The sequence below is a fragment of the Cebus imitator genome, unplaced genomic scaffold (genome assembly GCF_001604975.1).
Source record: "Cebus imitator isolate Cc_AM_T3 unplaced genomic scaffold, Cebus_imitator-1.0 Scaffold359, whole genome shotgun sequence".
Lineage (NCBI taxonomy): Eukaryota > Metazoa > Chordata > Mammalia > Primates > Cebidae > Cebus > Cebus imitator.
In genome coordinates this window covers 1,122,866-1,141,525 of record NW_016107674.1, presented here as the reverse complement: position 1 = coordinate 1,141,525, position 18,660 = coordinate 1,122,866, and the positions used below count along the sequence as shown (strand labels likewise).

General features: G+C 36.7%; 1 protein-coding gene across 2 annotated transcripts in view; it reads right to left on the bottom strand.

The window, feature by feature from the left end:
- Positions 1-1,224: 1,224 nt before the first annotated feature.
- Positions 1,225-18,660, bottom strand: part of UBE2J1 (ubiquitin conjugating enzyme E2 J1) — a 25,040-nt gene continuing 7,604 nt past the window's right edge. Inside the window, exons 2-8 of one of the 2 annotated variants that reach the window (XM_017506803.2) lie at positions 16,921-16,994; positions 15,858-15,989; positions 12,742-12,826; positions 12,486-12,591; positions 9,593-9,722; positions 7,727-7,846; positions 1,225-4,593 (exon numbers count right to left, since the gene is read on the bottom strand). In XM_017506803.2, coding sequence (XP_017362292.1) covers positions 4,315-4,593; positions 7,727-7,846; positions 9,593-9,722; positions 12,486-12,591; positions 12,742-12,826; positions 15,858-15,989; positions 16,921-16,994 — 926 coding nt within the window. In that variant the 3' untranslated portion in view covers positions 1,225-4,314. The remainder of the gene's footprint in view (positions 4,594-7,726; positions 7,847-9,592; positions 9,723-12,485; positions 12,592-12,741; positions 12,827-15,857; positions 15,990-16,920; positions 16,995-18,660) is intronic. The other variant, XM_037730801.1, reaches the window with a different exon arrangement.

The window sequence follows — 18,660 nt, the reverse complement described above, 5'->3', positions numbered from 1 at the left end:
ACTTCTATCTGTCTTTTTTGTTCTGACCATCCTTTTGAGTGTAAACTGGGATTACTGTGGTTTTGATGTGCATTTCCCTAGTGACTAAGGATGCTGTTCACATGCTTAGTTGACATTTGTGTATCTTCTTTGTAGAAATGTCTATTCAAATTGTTTGCCATTTTAAAATCAGGTTATTTCCTTTTTATTACTGAATTGCAATTCTTTAGATATTTCAGATGCAAGTCCCTTATCAGATATGTGATCTGCAAATATTTTCTCCCATTCTGTGTTGTCTTTTCACTTTCTTAATGGTGTTGAGATGCAAGAGTTTTTTATTTTGATGAAATATAATTTTTCTTTTGGTTGCTTGTGGGTTGTTCTGTTTTGCTTTGTTTTGAAAGACAGGATCTTGCTCTGTGGCCCAGGCTAGAGTGCTGGAGTGCAATGGGGCTATCATAGCTTGCTGTAACCTCGAACTCCTGGGTTCAGGCAATCCTACCACCTCTATCTCCTGCATGGCTAGGGCTACAGGCTAATTTTTTTAAAAAAATTTTTGTAGAGACAGAGTCTTGTTATGTTGCCCAAGCTGGTTTCAAACTCCCAGCCTCAAGTGATCCTCCCACCTTCACCTTCCAAAATGCTGATTATAGGCGTGATCCACCATGCCAGACCTGCTTGTGCTTTTGATGTCATATTTAAGAAACCACTGCATATTCCTTCGTCACATGTTTAGCATGTTTCCAATAATCTTAGAGTTTTAACTCTTACATTTAGACCTTTGATCCATTTTGAATTAACTTTCTATATGGTATGAGGTAGTGGATAATATTGCTTTATTTGCTCATTTTTCTCAGGGCAGGGTATAGCCCCAGTAGATCAAGATCAGAGCTGTGGGAAGGCCCCAGAGACATTTGCTGAGGTCTGATTATGCCAGAAACCTAGGCGGAACTCGAGTCACACACAGCATTGTGCTTTATGTTAAGGGTCTGGCCCTATCTAAGAGCCAATAGGAGAGAAGGGGTCAGGTCTGTATATCGAAGACTCTGGCTGCAATGTAAGGAATGGGGTGAGGCTAGAGACCTGTTAGGAGGTTATTGCACCAATTCAGAGGAGTTAATATCTAAATAGGGTAGTGCCTAGTTAGGGAAGTGGAAAGATGTGAGAGAAACATTCCAGGAGGTAGAATGGATGAGAGACAAGACTGAATGACGTAAAGAATACAACCTTTGGTCAAAAACAAGGTATGAATAAAGTCACTGGTTTTATTGAGCAGCTCAAACTACTTCTGAAGGCAACTGTTCAAAAGATGTTCCCAATAGCTTTTGAGCAATGCAGAGCCTCCCATAAAACCTTTAAAAGTACATCTGTTAATGTGCATATTAGTCTTTGTTAGTCAGGTTTACTAGATGCATTAACCTTACATATACTGCAATTAAGAAAACACAGGCTTTCAGTATTTCAGCCTAGGTTTTTGTTCAAATGAGTCCAAATGTGACTTGTTTATGAGTCCAAATGTTTGTTTTCTGATTCTGATCTATAAAAACGGGTGGTCTCAAGAGACCAGAAAGTTTATTCACAGCCAGAAATGACAGAGTTCTAATTCTCCTGAAATAGGAAACTTTGTATTTCCATAGTCAAAATAACAATTATTGAAATTTAAAAAAAGGTTGAGAATCTTGAAATTCATTTATTTCAGAATAAAATAAGCAGCATGAAAATGTAAAGTGCTACATAAAAGCCCCATATTACATAAATTTTGAAAAGTTCATTGGCTTAAAGTTATAAGTGAAATAGATTATTTATTTTTTCAATAAGCATGCTATTTTAATTACTTTGATATCTCATCATATGCTATGTTGGTCAAAGAAAAAGTCATGAGTTATCTACATCTGAGGATTAAAGTAAGGAGAAGTCCTCAGTCTTTACTTGCCAGAATATATATACATAAGTTTTGGCCTTATACTGGAATTAAGGAGTTAAAGTAGAACTTTAAAAATAATAGTTTTCTAGAGACTTTTCAGTGGGGCTTGGACAAGAAGGGCTCCAAAGACCGATTTTGCTCATTAACCTCACATTGGGGGGTCAGATTGACAATTTAAGGATTTTTAGGGAGCTTATGTGAGGTGAAAGGGAAGAAGAAAATGGTGCCACCTTCAGATGGTGCATCAGGTGCTAAAAAATATCCCAACACAAACAAGCAGGTGGCTAGTTGACAGGTGAGGGAAGAGATGCAAGTCAGATAGAGAAGGATCTGCGCAATGCAAAATCTTCTTGGCTTTGTTTTTTTGTTTTTTTGTTTTTTTTAACTTAGCAGTGAATGCAGCAGGATTGGCTTAAAGTATAGGTACACCCCATGGAAACATGCAACAAGATCACATTGATCCAGAGGCTGGCTCAGGTTTGACTGAGGGGTAATGGAAGGAAGACTGTTCCTAGCACACAATTAATCTCAGCAGAGGTTGAAGTGGTGGGGATTTCTTTCTTCTCATATGACACTACCTGGTTTTCCCAGCTGGGTCAGTGACTTCTTGCTAGGAGACCACTGAGCACTGAACCAATGTTTCTAGTATGTTTCACGTCAAGACTTTAGAATGTATTTTATCATGGCAATAAATTTATAAAATGGTAACCTATGATTTTCCTCACATGAGATCTTCATAAAGTCCTTGAGCTTTTTAGACTTTATTAATTTCAGCTACAGATATAAAAAACAATCTGTAAACAACTTTAAAATGCTAATTTATTAAACTTTAAGACAATTCTGTATTATATAATAGTATACAATATGTTCTTATTTTAGATGTAGAAATAAAACAAAACTGGCTCTCAGATGAAAACAGAAATTGTATCTGACAGTTTTAATAGAACCAACGTTCCATAAACAGGAGTAAAAATTAAATCTGCCTTTAAAATGATTTTACAAATTATTTCTGTTATCCATAATTTCAGTTGGTTAAAACAACATAAGGACTTTATGAATACCCTCCCCTATCCAAGATATACACATATGAGCTAACTTTTGTGGACTGATATAGAACCTAAACACAATTTCCAACATTGTTTGACTTGTAAAAAAATTAACTTACAAACACCCCTTTGGAGCATAACCTATTTGAAAGCTTGGTACTACCTATATTTAAAAATTAAATCTTCATTAACAACACCCTTAAGAGTGCCTTCAGTGCTACAAACTGAACATTGCTGAAGGCAACGTTTTTCTGTGATTATATGGTCTCACCAGGCATGATGATGAGAATATTATCTATTAGAGTCTGTGGAGCTAGCTAGCACTAAGTTATATATTGATTTTTCCACTGAAAATTCTTTCTTGGGCTCTGACTAGGTGGACAATTCTAAGTAAATGTTTTTTCTAACTTCTATCACTGTTACCTGGGCCCTGAGGTTTTCAATTAAAATAATACATGAAATATTTCAATATTATGCATATTCCTGGAATTAAAATTTATAGTGATTATAAAGCTAGGCATATAATACATCTCAAAATACATACATTTCAAAGCAGAGCAAACATTCAAATCTTAAGATCTCCCCATTTAACTTCTGGGAAGAAAATAAAGCAGTCTCCTAGCTTGGACCATTTCTTCCTTAAAACAAAAATCTATGGAAGACTGTTTTACTTCTTTTTAAATTTGTGTGAGTATGGCAGCAGGGGACAGCGGGTGGTGATCACAGCATATCAAAGTGGTTACAAAGTACTCCCTCTTCAAGTAACATCCAGTGACAAAGATGTGATCTCATTTCCTCATAAATGTTTGACTGAAATAAAGTTTTTTCACTGAAGAATGTTTAGACACAAAGTCACAGAATGAGCAATCCCAGTAAATCTCCTATGAATGACTTTTTTAAAGGAACTACTTGAGTTTTGCTTTCCCTTTTCAACTGTTTTATCCCTATACATTCTACATACGTAGAAACAGAGTACTCAATAAATGGTATTGAGTAACTAGTAATAATCACTGGAACTTAAAACATCATCTTTTATCCAAAAATTTCAAAGGGCAATACAGTAAAGAAGTATTATAAATTTACATAAAAAGAAGGTGAAGCATGAGAAAAAACAAGTTATTTCCCTGCAAAGCAGATCAAATAGTGAGACAAGGAACTTTGACTTCCGGTCTCTTACACTAAGCAGGATATAACTGCTAGACATAGTCTGAATGTCTAGATATATTTATACTAAACTTATAAGGATCAAAAAAGGAATGAAGGGTAAATACAAAATAATCTTTTTGTAAACAATTCTTAGATTATACCCAATGCAGAATGTTTAATGAAGCAGTTGAGTCACAGCTCTTAAGTCACAAAACAATATTATAACTCAAAGTCAAATATGTATTCATTGGCCAGATATATTCGTCGGAATATAAGAGCGGCCAATGCCAAAGTCAGGATGACAATCAGTACAGCTGATCCACCATGATCAGTGTGGTTGTCTCTTGGCTGGTGGCCCTGGATTACATCTTGTGAAGTGGATGACCTTCTCTGACTCTGCTGCTGGGCCCGGCGCTGTCGAGGGCTCATGGAAGTATTCTTAGCTACAGGCTGGGTAGGCTGTTGAAAGGATGCTGCCGAGGAATTCTGGACTCCATACTAGGAAATTTTAAGAAATTTTGTTTGAAACTGGCAAAGAAGATTTGTATAAATGCTTGTTATCTATTCAAGAATACATAGAATCTCAGAGTACAACATATGACTAAAGGCAACACTACCAAAAATGACAGTTACTAATAATGTATCCTACCAAGAATGATAGTTACTAATAATGTATCCTTTCGGAGGCATCTAAATTTAGATTAAAAAAAAAAGAGTCGTAACTCTGGACAGCTTTCTGGCCTTTTATTAGTTTTATTGATATATTTAGAAAAACAATCCCTTAAAACATTGACTCTAGATGATATTTTAACACATACACTTACTGAAAATATTGATATACATATAATGTTTTAATTAGGTTCCTATGTTTCAGATGCCTTTTGTCTCTATTTTCTTTTTATCATTATATTTTTAGGGATGGGATCTTGCAGATTGCCCAGGCTGGTCTTGGACTCCTGGGATCAAGCGATCCTCCTGCCTTGGCCTCCCAAAGTGCTGGGATTATAGGTGTGAGCCACTGTACCCAGCCTCAGATGCCTTGTGGATGTTATAACACTGACTAAAAATTTAGTACTTTAATAAAATTCTAAAATGTTTCCTATTTCAAACAATCATACAGCCCTTTGGGAGGCTGAGGCAGGAGGACTGCTTGAGCCCAGGTGTTTGAGACCGGCCTGGCCAACACAGCGAGACACTATCTCTACAAAAAAATTTTAAAACTTAGGTGTGGTTGTGCCCATCTGTGGTCCTAGCTACTTGAGAAGCTGAGGCAAAGAGGATCACTTGAGCTGAGGAGGTTGAGGCTGCTGTGAGCTATGATCACACACCAGCACTCCAGCCTGAGCAACAGAGCAAGACTCTGTTTCTTAAAAATAAATCACATTCTTAGTTAAGTACCTAGTGATTTATATATATATGTATATAAATTTTTCTATAATAACCTAGGATAACCAGCACGTGTGAGGGAGTTTTGCTTTTTAATATAAAATGAAATGGCTTATTCAGAACCTTGACCCCTGGGAAAAGGGGAAAATCTGATAGATTACAAGAACAAACTGCCATTAGTGTTTTTCCCACTTCTGCATTTCCCATTGCTTTTTGATGCTAAAATATCTGCAACAAAAATCAGCAGATGGCCTGATGTTATCAGCTGTGTTTAGAGTTTTAACAATCTCTTCCTCCTCCTCAAGGCTAACAACAACAAAAACATCATAGCTTATCTGGGATTTGATGTATAACATCTCAATGAATTTATATTATACTTAATGTAAAGAAACTACCCTTAGCCAAACTGGTTTCAGTTACTTTCACAGTGGTAAAATTACATAATCATACTCTGAGATAGTTTATATGTAAATATAATTAAAAGCTTAACTTGCAATTGTAGACAACATATTGCTTGTTGGTATTTTAACCAAAAATGGTCTCAATTAATGACCTGTATCTATGAATAAGAATTCTAAGTTTTATGTTGATTAAAATCAAAACAAGAAATACTACTATAATAACATCATTGTTTGTACACTCTAATTTACTTCTTGATTTATTTAATTATATTTCTAGCATTTTTTAAAAGTGTCAAACCTAAGATTCATTCATTCAATCAACAAATAAACACTGACAATCTACTAAATAGAAGGCACTAAGCCAGGCACTGGGGAGACAGTGGAGAAGTTGAAAGAGACCCCTGCCCTTCAAGGAACTTACATTCTGGGAAGAGAGATAGACAATAAATAATTACAAAGTAAATTACAACTGGAATAAGTATAACTGGAATATGTAACAAGGGGGACTTAACATAGATTTAAAATATACAAAGGATTTAAATACATCACAAACAGGAGGCTGTCCTAAAAGGTGAAAAAAGATTACCACCTTCCTTAAGAAAACTATGAAATAGAAAGTAATTAGAAAGCTTTTTTAGCATTTTAAACTAAAACATACTGACTTTAAAGTTAATTCATTATTTTCCTCTGCAATTCATAAATTACCCTGGGATCACACAGAAATGATTACACTGATCCCCACATGCTTTTTTCTTGGACCTCCATCTTCAGTCCCCTATAGTACCACCCTCTCCTTTATTCTTCTTCAACCAACTTTTCCCTGCCCAGCTCACTCTCTGAATAGTAAAGACTTACTCAAGACTATTGAATAAGTTATTGCTGGGTAAAGGGCAAATATACATCTGCCCAACTTCTATTTCAATTTTCCTTCACCCTTTAAAGTCCTCAATAAACTGAGGAATCAACAACAAAAAGGATGTGATTACTTACCCGAACAATCTGTTAGAAAAGACCTCAAAAGACAGTTCATCTTTTATATATAGGAAGGAAAATCATTTTTCCCCCATAATCCTAATTCTTTGGCACCAATCCAGTCATATTTTTTAAATCAGTCTCTCTGATCACCTAGGCCAACCAATTTCTTAGACAATAGGTCAGGGTACACTAACAACACCCATAGCATTCATTCTTTCATTCAACAATTATTTATTGGACACTTACTATATATGAGGTAGCCCTGTCCAACAGAACTTTGTGATGATAGTAATATTTATATCTACACTGTCCAATATGGTACCCATTAACCACATGTGTCTATGAGGCACTTGAAATGTGGCTAGTGTGACTGAGGAACTGAATTTTAAATTTTATTTGATTTTGACTAATTTAAATTTAAATGTAGATAGCTGCATGTGGCTGGTGGCTGCATGTGTTGGACAGAGCAAGTCTAAGGCAAATTTTTGGCTCTAGGACTTTATTAAGTCAGTCCCTTAATGCTGCTGAACAATCCTGCCAAAAATAGTGTCTATTTAGAAAGTGGCTAACATATGGATATTTTGTTTTATTCAGAGTCTAACACTATATTAAAATTAACTTTTCAGAGAATCATGGAATTCTGGAGGGACAAGACAAAAATTAAATCCAGCCCCATTTAACAAAAAAGAAAAGTGTGGCCAGAAAACATGAACAACTTGCTCAACATAATATGATTAATTAGAGGGACTGTTAGAATCCAGTTGTTAAGAGAACCAAATTTTTTCAGATATTTAATCTAGGATCTTCTCCTATTCCAAACAATGATAATGATAGAGACATACATATATATTAAAAGATAAGAGCCATACCGATGTACTGGCCGTAGCACCCTGGAATGTTGTAGGTATATCATCTTGTAAATCAGTTAGTGAAAAAGAGTGGTTTAAGTCTGACTCAGTGATAGTCTTTCCAGATGAATTGACTTCTGCCTATAAACAAGATAGACCCAGGAGCAGCGTTACAACAGGGAATATACAGAATAATTTGCAACCCGCCAAATCCCATCTATTGGATTTATTTTAATTGCTAGTTTAATATCTATTATCAGGCAGTTAAGCACTGAGCACTCTTTTGTCCAACACTGTACTAGGTTTCATAGGAAGAAGCATGAACAACACCTGTTCTCGAGAAGACATTATTTGATGAGGAATCAAACTAACACCCATGGTTCACAATCCACAATGCTAAAACCCTCTCAAAACTCAAGGTTTTTTTGGTAATTTTTAGGCAAAGCCTGACATGAGCTGATGTGAGGCTATGAATAGTCTTTATCCCACATTAATGTAAAAACAAATCCCACATTAATATAATATTCAAGGGTTTGCTGAGGAAATCCTAATGGATTTGATTACGAGGTACTGCCCCAGATATCACTGCAGGTTAATGTATGGTATATGTAAGATCTTTTCTTAAGTTTGAAAAATTCTGACGTACAAAATGCATTTGGTCCTGAGATTTTTCAGAAGCAATTTTAATGTAATAAGAATCCTCAGAAGGAAGAAAGTAACCAGCAGGTTCTGAGCAACTCCTCTTCCAGGCACTACAATAAAAGAGAAGGGCATTGGACCTGGAAAGATAGTCCACAGAGAAGTGGAGAGGGAGGAGAGAGAGCCATGTTGCTTAATGCAGGCTGACATTTCTTTTCGTGAAGGTGATCAAATTCCAGAAGGATTAAATGCTTAATACTTTATTTTTTATTTATTTGTACATATTTTTTTGAGATGGAGTCTCGCTCTGTCCCCCAGGCTGGAGTGCAGTAGCCCAATCTCAGCTCACTACAACCTCCGCCTCCCAGTTCAAGCTATTCTCCTGCCTCAGCCTCTCGCGTAGCTGGGATTACAGGTGCCCGCCACCACGTCCAGCTAATTTTTTGTATTTTTAGTAGAGGCGGGGTTTCACCATGTTAGCCAGGATGGTCTCGATCTCCTGACCTCATGATCTGCCCTCCTTGGCCCCCTCAAAGTGCTGGGATTACAGTCATGAGCCACTGCGCCCGGCTAATACTTTAAATAATTAAATATTTAATACTACTATATAATCCTATGTTCAAGTAAAACATATACAGAAAAAAGGGGTATATGGGAGGTATGCCAAAATATTAACAGTAGCTATTTCTTGAGGATGTGATTATGAATGTCATTTTCTTCTTATTGCTTATCTATATTCTCTATAATAATAGGTAGAATTTATTAAGCACCAGGGACAATTCTGAATGCAACTCGTATATTACATATATTAATTCAGTCCTCACAACAATCCTATAATATAGGTACCATTATTATTTGTAGATAAGAAAAAAGTGCAAAGTGGTTAATATGTCTGACATCATACCACTAATAAGCAACAGAGCTGGGATTTGAACTCTGGCATTGTATACCAGAGTTCAAGTTTCAACCACTCACTATGCTATAAAGCTTTTGTGAATGTAGTTATGAATTTTGTAATAAGAAAAAAACTGTGCCAGTATTAAAACATTTCATGTAACCTATACATATATATACCTACTATGTAACCACAGAAATTAAAAATAAAAAATTAAAATTAAAATATGAAAAAAGAAAAACATTTACAAAACTTTATATTGCAAAAGAACTGCATTGCTTTCCCTTCTATGCAGAATCTAGCAGTAAACAAAAGGGCTACAAGATTAGAATTTATTTAAGGACTTATAGTACCTTAAAACTGATTTGCCTCGCCAGTTCTTTGGCTTCTTGGTCAGCTTGGCTTGAATCGCTTCCAGATTTTAAAGGCAACAGGACATCCTTCATGGCAGAGCCACATCCTTCACAACAGAAATCTTGTGATCTGGTAGAAAACAATTTTTTAAGTGAAAATGAATCAAATAGTTAGATGTTTAATTCCTCTTATTGAGACACTCAAATGCTGAATCATCAAAACGAAAAGAAAGGAACACTGGAAAATTCCATATCACATTTATCCACATGCTATGAATTAGACAATTAATGCAATAATTATAGTCCTGAGACAAGTAAATGTTAGGTTGGCTTTAAAAAAAATCCAGGGCTCAGATTCTATTTTTCCAATAAACTATCTAAAGAAAAATAAGCAGCCAGGTACAGTGGCTCATGTCTGTAATCTGAGCACTCTGGGAGGCTGAAGCCGATGAATCACGAGGTTAGGAGTTCAAGACCAGCCTGGCCAACATGGCAAAACCCCATCTCTGCTAAAAATACAAAAATAGCTGGGCATAGTGGCAGGCGCCTATAATCCCAGCTACTCAGGAGGCTGAGGCAGGAGAATCGCTTGAATCCAGGAGGCAGAGTTTGCAGTGAGCTGAGATTGCATCACTGTACTCCAGCCTGGGCAACAGAATGAGACTCCGTTTCCCATCCCCCCCCCCAAAAGAAAGAAAAAAGCAAAAAAAGAAAAATAAGCTTCACATCTTTTTTTTTGCCCCCACCCCCCCCAGCTCTACATCTATACAATAAAAAATTTGTCTATTATACTATCCTTGAGATCACATAAAACAAACCTCTTTTAAGCCTGTGAAAAAAGTCTTTTAACAAGATCAACTTACCTGATAGCAGAAACATATATAAAGTAGTAAAGAAGCCAATTAAACATAGAATTTACAGATATTTCTAGAAAATAAAAACCTCACAAATCGCAGTATGACTTGAAAGACTTGGGAAAACTTGCAGAAAATCCAAAGACTTAATTTATTACTGATTATTAAGTAGAGACTCAAGATATGTCTGTTAACTAGACTATTTCCTAAAATGTATTTGTTTTTCTATTTTTCCCTTTGTATTCCAGATATAGCCAAAACTTCCTTGAAGTTTACAATAGTCCTATGAGGATATGAATGACTGAAAGTAAATACACATATATAGAAGTATATATTGTTACACTATTGAACTCCTTTTTAAAAAATTGTTTTTCATAGTACTTCTAGTACTTCAAAAACTTCAGGTCTTGAAGAACATGCTAGTTAAAATTATGAAGTAACATCATATAAACAAAATATATGTAAAAGCAGCATAATTTAGTGTTTTGGTTTTTTTTTTAGACAGGGTCTCCTTGTTCTGTCGCCCAGGCTGGAGTGCAGTGGTGCAATCATGGCTCACTGCAGCTTCAACCTCCCAGACCCCAATGTTCTTCCCACTTCAGCCTCCCAAGTAGCTAGATTTTTTTTTTTTCTTTCTTTTTTTTTTTTTTTTGTATTTTTTTTTGTAGAGACAGTGTCTCCCTATGTTACACAAACTGGTCTGGAACTCCTGGGCTCAAGAGATCCTTCTGCCTCGGCTTCCCAAAGTGCTGGGATTACAAACATAAGCCACTCTGCCCAGCCTAATTTAGTATTTATTGATGAGTATTTTTTGTTTTACCAAAAGTGGTACTGTTGTCCACACACCTTTGAGATGTGGTTATATACAAATTATTTGCTTCAAAATGTATTCACTTTTAACTGAGTCAGACGAAACTTAAGTAGAGTGTTTATTCTGAATCTATTAGTTTATCCACAATGGTAGCACGCTACCATGGTTGAATGCAAAATGTTTGTTTGGTTTTTTTTGAGATAGGGTCTCAACTTGTCACCCAGGCTTGAGTGCAGTGGCATGGTCATGGCTCACTGCAGCCTCAACCTCCCCAGGTCAAGCCATCCTTCCACCTCAGTCTTCCAAGTAGCTGAAACTACAGGTACGTGCCACCACGCCCAGCTAATTTTTGTATTTTTTGTAGAGATGGGTTTTTGCCATGTTACCCAGGCTGGTCTTGAACTCCTGAACTCAAGTAATCCACTTACCTTGGCCTCCCAAAGTGCTGAGATTATAAGTGTGAGCCACCATGCCTAGCCCAAAATCATTTTTTAAAAGGTTTCTATTATAGACTGAAAATCTAGAATATATACAGTGAGAAGCCTAGAAGAACAAGAACTCCAGTTCTTTTTTTTTTTTTTTTACCTTGCCCATGAAATCAACTGGATAAAAGCATCAGGATAAAAAAAAACTAACACAGAAAATCGCATGAAAACAAATACTATGTATTCAAAGTACATAGTGTAATCTATGAAGAGTTGTACAAACAAAGTATATCCCCAGAGTTTGGAAATAAGGTTTAAAAAAAAAAGTTGCTTATAAGACCAAGTAGTCTACCAAATCTTCCAGATGCTAAAATCTAACTATTTGATTTAGCAAATATCTGAGGAGGGCCTACTCTGGGGTGTGCTAGGGTAAAACACGACATAATTTAATTAACATACTATGTCTGAAGGGTGGTAGGCAGCAGACTCCAGAGTAGAAAAATTATCAACATCAAAAATTCGATCTCAGCACTACTCAAACAGGGGCTACTCTGAAGGGAAGGTCTGATCTTGGTTATACAGACAAAAATGCATACTAGGTAGCATTAAATCAATTACTTAGATTCTGGTCACTCCAAGGAAATTAGTATAGCTGAATTTCTAAAATAGCAAAACTGAGATAAGATCCTGTAGCCATACTCACTCAGAAAGTAAGTCACATAGTAAGAGGCAGGCCCTACCTCCTAATAGCCATTACCCTGAATACCATTCAGGCCTCAACAAGAATGAAATGCAAAACTTACTTTTTGGCAAGTGCTCTTCTTTCCTCAGGAGTGTAATCTAGAGAACCTATGGCTCCCTCTCCTTTTGTTGGCATAAACCCAATGATGGCTAATAATGCTGTCCTTACTGAAATAAAAAAGTAAACATCAATCTAAATTGCTTTGTAAAAGCAACTGGGTTTATTCTGGAAAGAGAAAAAAAGAGAGTATTATACTTCATAACTATGAATTGACTGAAGTTATAAAAGATTTATATTCACTATAAATTAACACTTACTACTCCATGAAGGCTGCCAAGTTTCAGGATGATGTCCTGAGATGCTCAAACAGATTTTCTTGCCTACTTCAAATCGTCCATTAGCCTGAGGAATGAACAATGCATTTAGGAAATTAAATACGTGTGTTTAATGTTTTATACTTTTAAAGTAAAAATACATTATTTATATATAACTAATAATTTTAGAGATTATCTTTAAAAATTTTTTTAAAATGTAACCTCTAATGGGGCACAGATTTTTTGTCCTTATAGACACTCCAAAAATACTTGTTGGATGCTGAACAATAAAAGCTGTTTTTAGAAGGTGTTTTATATAGCACCTTTTGAAACTGAATTGCACAACTGAAATCTAAATAATTAACACATAAAGTTTTACTGGCCAGTGAAGTGGCTCATGCCTATAATCCCAGCACTCTGAGAGACCGAGGTGGGAGGATCACTTGAGGCCAGGAATTCAAGACCAGCCTGAGCAACACAGTGAGACACTGTCTACAAAATAGAAAAAAGAAAGAAAACTAGCCAAGAGTGGTGGCATGTGCCTCTAGTCCTACCTACTTGGGAAGCTAAGACAGGAAGATTGCTTGAGCCCAGGAGTTCAAGGCCACAGTGAACTATGACTGTATTGCAACACTCCAGCCTGGGTGACCGTGTGAGACCCTGTCTCAGGAGGGGAGGAAAGGGGAGGGCAAGGGAGGAGAGACTGATGCCTGTAATCTCAGCAATTTGGGAGGCTAAGGCAGGAAGATCACTTGAGGCCAGGAGTTTGAGAACAGCCTGGGCAACAAAGTGAAACCCTGTCTCTATGAAAAATAAAAATTAAAAAAAATTAGCCAAGCGTGGTAGTAAATGACTACGGTCTCAGCTACTTAGGAGCCTGAGGTGGGAGGATTATTTGAGTCTGGGACATCAAGGCCACAGTGAGCTGTGATAATGCTATTGCACTCCAGCCTGGGTGACAGAATAAGACCCTATCTCAAGAAAAATGAAAAAAAAAAAAAAAAGAATCTAAAAGAGAAGACATGCAAGAGGCTAGGATGAAACCTCAAGACTCAGTATCCCCTAACTGGATGTTAGTGAGGAAAGACATGGGGAGAATGGCTTTGAGAGAAGTATGATTTTCAGAGGAATGATGAATGAATGAATGAATAATACTTGTGGAATGAAAGTTGGAGAAGACTTTTCAAAAGAAAGGAAGTAATACAGAAAGAGTGTCATGTTGAAAATCAGGGCTGATTCTCAGCCAGTGTGGTTAGTATAGCCATACCATTGGCTAACTATTGAAATATATCTATATTTGTTGGCAAAGAGCTGCTGCTAACCACTGCCCTCCATCACCCCCGTTCTCACCATGTACCAGCCCCTCCCTCCCCTAAGACCACTTAGCTCTCCCCATGATCTAGCAACTAAATAAGTGACTCTTGACATAGAAGAGTGTCTCCAGGACCCTGCTCCAACCCTACTGCCAGCATTAACAGTTCTCAATATCAGCTAATACTTGTTAAGCAGCTTCTATGTCAGACACTTTATGGTATGATTACAATTACCAAACACAACATTCCTTCTGACCAATGAGAAAACTGAATTTTAAAGACACTATGTAATCACCCATAGTGTAATGGAAAGAGCAATGGTCAGAATCCAGGTCTACTGGCTCTTAAACAAATGCTGTCTCCATTATTCAAAATAGAGTTAAAAGCAGCATTAATTTGGTATTTATTGATGAATACCTGTTGTTTCACCATTTGCTACTCCATGTGGGTCAGATGTTTAACTTAGAAGAGGATGAAGACTGAGAAGAAGCAGTGAGATTTCTCAAACTGGTTTCTGAGACTGGTGTAGTAAGCATGTTTCAACAGGGCACTATGTGTGGAAGGTGGCCTGCAGCAGGCTAAACTAGAAGAAGGATGCCTTGGAGGTTACCAAAGAGAAAAACAGGCACAGCTTAAAATGATAACAGATGCAGGAAACAGTTTTTGTGTTTGTTTTTGTTTTTTTCAAGGTTAGGAGATAATTAAACATAGTTAAAAGAAATGAGGAAAGAAAAGCTTAGCAATTAAGAGAGGAATTAGATCAGTAGTTTTCCTTGGCTAGGTATGATGGTGATTTCCTGTCATCCTAGCTCTTTGGGAGGCTGAGGTGGGATAATTGCCTAAGGTCAGTAGTTCAAGACTAGTGAGACCATGTCTCTATCAAAAAGCTTTGTAATTAGCTTGGTACAGTGGCATGTGCCTATAGTCCCAGATACTCAGGAGGCTGAGGTGGGAGGACTGCTTGAGTCGAGCAGTTTAAGGCTACAGTGAGCTATGATTGTGCCACTGCACTCCAACCTGGGCAACAGAGCGAGACCCTGTCTCTCTAAAAAAAGTTTTCCTTTGCATGAAGAAAAGATACGTAAAGTTGGAGGGAAAGAGAGATTCTGAGATAGAAATAGAAATGATGCTAATACTTACTGAGGACTCTGTGTCAGGCTTTAAGAGCTATACAATAAGATATTGATACTTTTCATCCCACATAAACTCAATGAGGTAGGTATCATGGATTCTTATTGTCAAGATGAGGAAACTGAGGAAAAGAGGCTGGAGTGCAGTGGCGGGACCTCAGCTCACTGTAACCTCCACCTCCCTCCCAAGTAGATAAGATTACAGGCACCCACCACCACGCCCAGTTAATTTTTTTTGTAGTTTTAGTAGAGACGAGGTTTCACCATCTTGGCCAAGCTGGTCTTGAACTCCTGACCTCGTGATCCACCCGCCTCAGTCTCCCAAAGAGCTGGGATTAAAGGCATATGCCACCATGTCCAGCCCATTAGCTACTCTTTAGTGAGTAATTATGAAGTGCCAGATGTGTGTGCCCAGCACTTTGCATATATTAATTTATTAAATCCTAACACCCATGATATGATATTTATGCATTCAGTTGTATCACTTTTACTTCTTAAGTGCATCAGCTTCCTAGGAATTATTTTGGAGGATAAAAATTGTAGTCCCAGGGCCTCCACCCCAAAAGCAAAATTATAATAATGTTATATTATTTCTTAATGAAAATGATTTGCTTACTATTTTGCAGCTACCAGGAAGAGTTAAGCCACGAGCATTCTAAAAATCCAGAATTCTTACCGTTAGGAGAATAATGCTTGGTGGTTTCATGGGATACTCTGGTGGCAGTACTATCCGCCCATGATAAACTCCTCCATCAAAATCGGAGTCTGGGGGCCCTCTAACCGTGAAGTGCCATTCAAAAAGGTTATCCTGAACAAAAACAATAATTCACAAGGAATCAATAACCTTAAAAAGTTTGATCATTTTATCAATCTAAATATTAGAAATAGTACCAAGCAAGAAAAATTAAATGTTTTATATTATTGCTAGGATAGTTTCTAATGCACAAGATGTCTCAAGAATATAAATGATAAATTAAATTTATAAGTAAAAGCTATTTAATGTAGCTTTCATGGTCCACTGAGCTAAAATCTTTTTAAATAAACACATTAAAACTTAGTGTTGTTATATATTCATAAGTAACTTACAGGTTTAAATTGGAAATTAATCCTTGAAAGAATAGCAAATTGTGATAATTACCATATAATCAAATAATTACTATGTTTGGGTTATTTTAACACATCTTTAAAAATTATCCGTTATAGTTGCCTAAGCTTATTTACAAAATGATCAGTAATATTAATATATTTAATTTCATCTTACAGTTACCGCATACTTTTCAGTTTACAAAATACTTGCATATAAGTTATTATATTTTTTATTCCCACTGTTACCGTGAAAACCTGCTTGAGCATATTTAAATGCCCTCCTGTTACAGATGAAAAGACTGAGACAGGTAAAGATGTTTGTACAAAAAGACTTGAGTAGCTACAAAGACCCATCAAGGGGCTTCCAAACTTTACTGTAAAGTATCTGGGGTTCTTTCCACTTCCCCTCCCTCATACTCAAGATCTAACCTCAACTTAGTATCTGAGACCCATTTTATAAACAACACAAATCCGTTTCTTCTAAAGTGATTTGCAATGGCTAATGAAATATTCATGAAATATGGTGAATAAAGTGTCAAACTACATTACAAACATCTGTAATGACTCAAAGCAATGAAAAGCAATTTTACAGAATTTGTTTTAAATGTTAAAATACTAAAATCCATATAAAGAACATGGAGACAGAAACTAACCTCTAAAGGTTGTGCATGGTAATGATCTGTTGGATCTTTCAATTCTGCTGCTTCTTTCATTAAACGTTTAACAGCTAAAATAAAATTCACAAAATAGAGATATTTAAAATATACTTTTTCTGATGATTAGCACAGACTTACAAGCCTAATGAAAAATGTGCAAAGGACTACTGCAAATGAGCATATGGCAAAGGTTTAATTATAAGATGATGGGAATAAATAGAGGGGGAGAGGAAGGAAATAGTTGCTAGGCATTAACACTTTTAAAAGACTTATATATTAAATATATATAGTGAAAACACTATTTTTATTTAATAAGTACTTATATAAACTTCCTATATGGTGGTATTTATTGAAGTGCTTTTACAGACATTAATAACTAATTTAACCCTTAATACAACATTACTAGATAGGTATTATTTCTATCCCCACTTTCCAGATGGGAAGCCGAGACACGGAAAGATTATCTAACTTGCTCTAGGTCACACAGCTAGTAAATGAGAGAGATGGGATTCCAACACAGGCAGTTTGGCTCTACCCGTTAAAATGTTTTTATTAACAAAAAATGTATCCTCTGGATCTCATGCTCGGTGAACAGGAAACACCTCTGTATCCTCTACCTCTTGGGACTTTCCATCCACTACCTTGCATTAAATTAATGGACTGTCCTCTGAATTCACTGACTCTCCATAGCCCTGATTAAATTCCTTCTTGAAATGATCCTTCAGCTTTACTAAACCTCCAGTCCACTGACCCCACAACTTTCTTCACCTCTCCTTTACTTATATTCATTTTCCTCTTTATCCACAACCTCAGCTCTTAGGAGTCCCTCTTTCACGCTCCCTTAATAAAATCCATCTGTGCCTGACCCAACCCAACCATCTTATTTGTTGTCTATAGCATCATCGAAAGGAGGAAAAAAAGTCACAGAAGCTGGTGCAGTAATGCCATTGCAAGTCATTATCAACAACCTCCACTGGAACACAATGCCACCTAATGTACCTATATTTCTTTTCTTTTTTTTTTTAATAGAGACGGGGTTTCTCCATTTTGGTCAGGCTGGTCTTGAACTCCTGACTTCAAGTGATCCGCCTGCCTCGGCCTCCCAAAGTGCTGGGATTACAAGCGTGAGCCACCGCGCCCGGTCCCTACATTTCTCTAGTAAGCCTTCCTGCCTACTCTTTCCACCCAGCACTCCAAGATTCCTTCACACCTAGTCTCATTTCTCCTCTCTTTGCATTAATGGCACCCTGCTTTTTATCTCCCTGATAAACTACTCCTAGCATGAGCACACTCAGATGCCTATCACAATCTGCCTATCACAATATACAATCCTATCTGTATCTGTATCTCTGCCTGGCCAAAAAAAAGTTAAGTTACTATCCTACTTCATAATTATTAATATTCTTTTCCATCTCTTACTCTAAACTAAGCGCCTATATGCAGAGACTTTGGTCACTGGATCACCAACTATTTATTGAGTTCCTACTAGGTACTAGATGCTACAGTTTCGACTGTCAAAAAAATATGGCTTTCGTAAAGGCTTATGGCTGGGAGGGGCAGTCAATACAAAATGGCATGATAAATGCTATATTAGAAACATGTAGGCCGGGCGCGGTGGCTCAAGACTGTAATCCCAGCACTTTGGGAGGCCGAGGCGGGTGGATCACAAGGTCAAGAGATCGAGACCATCCTGGTCAACATGGTGAAACCCCGTCTCTACTAAAAATACAAAAAATC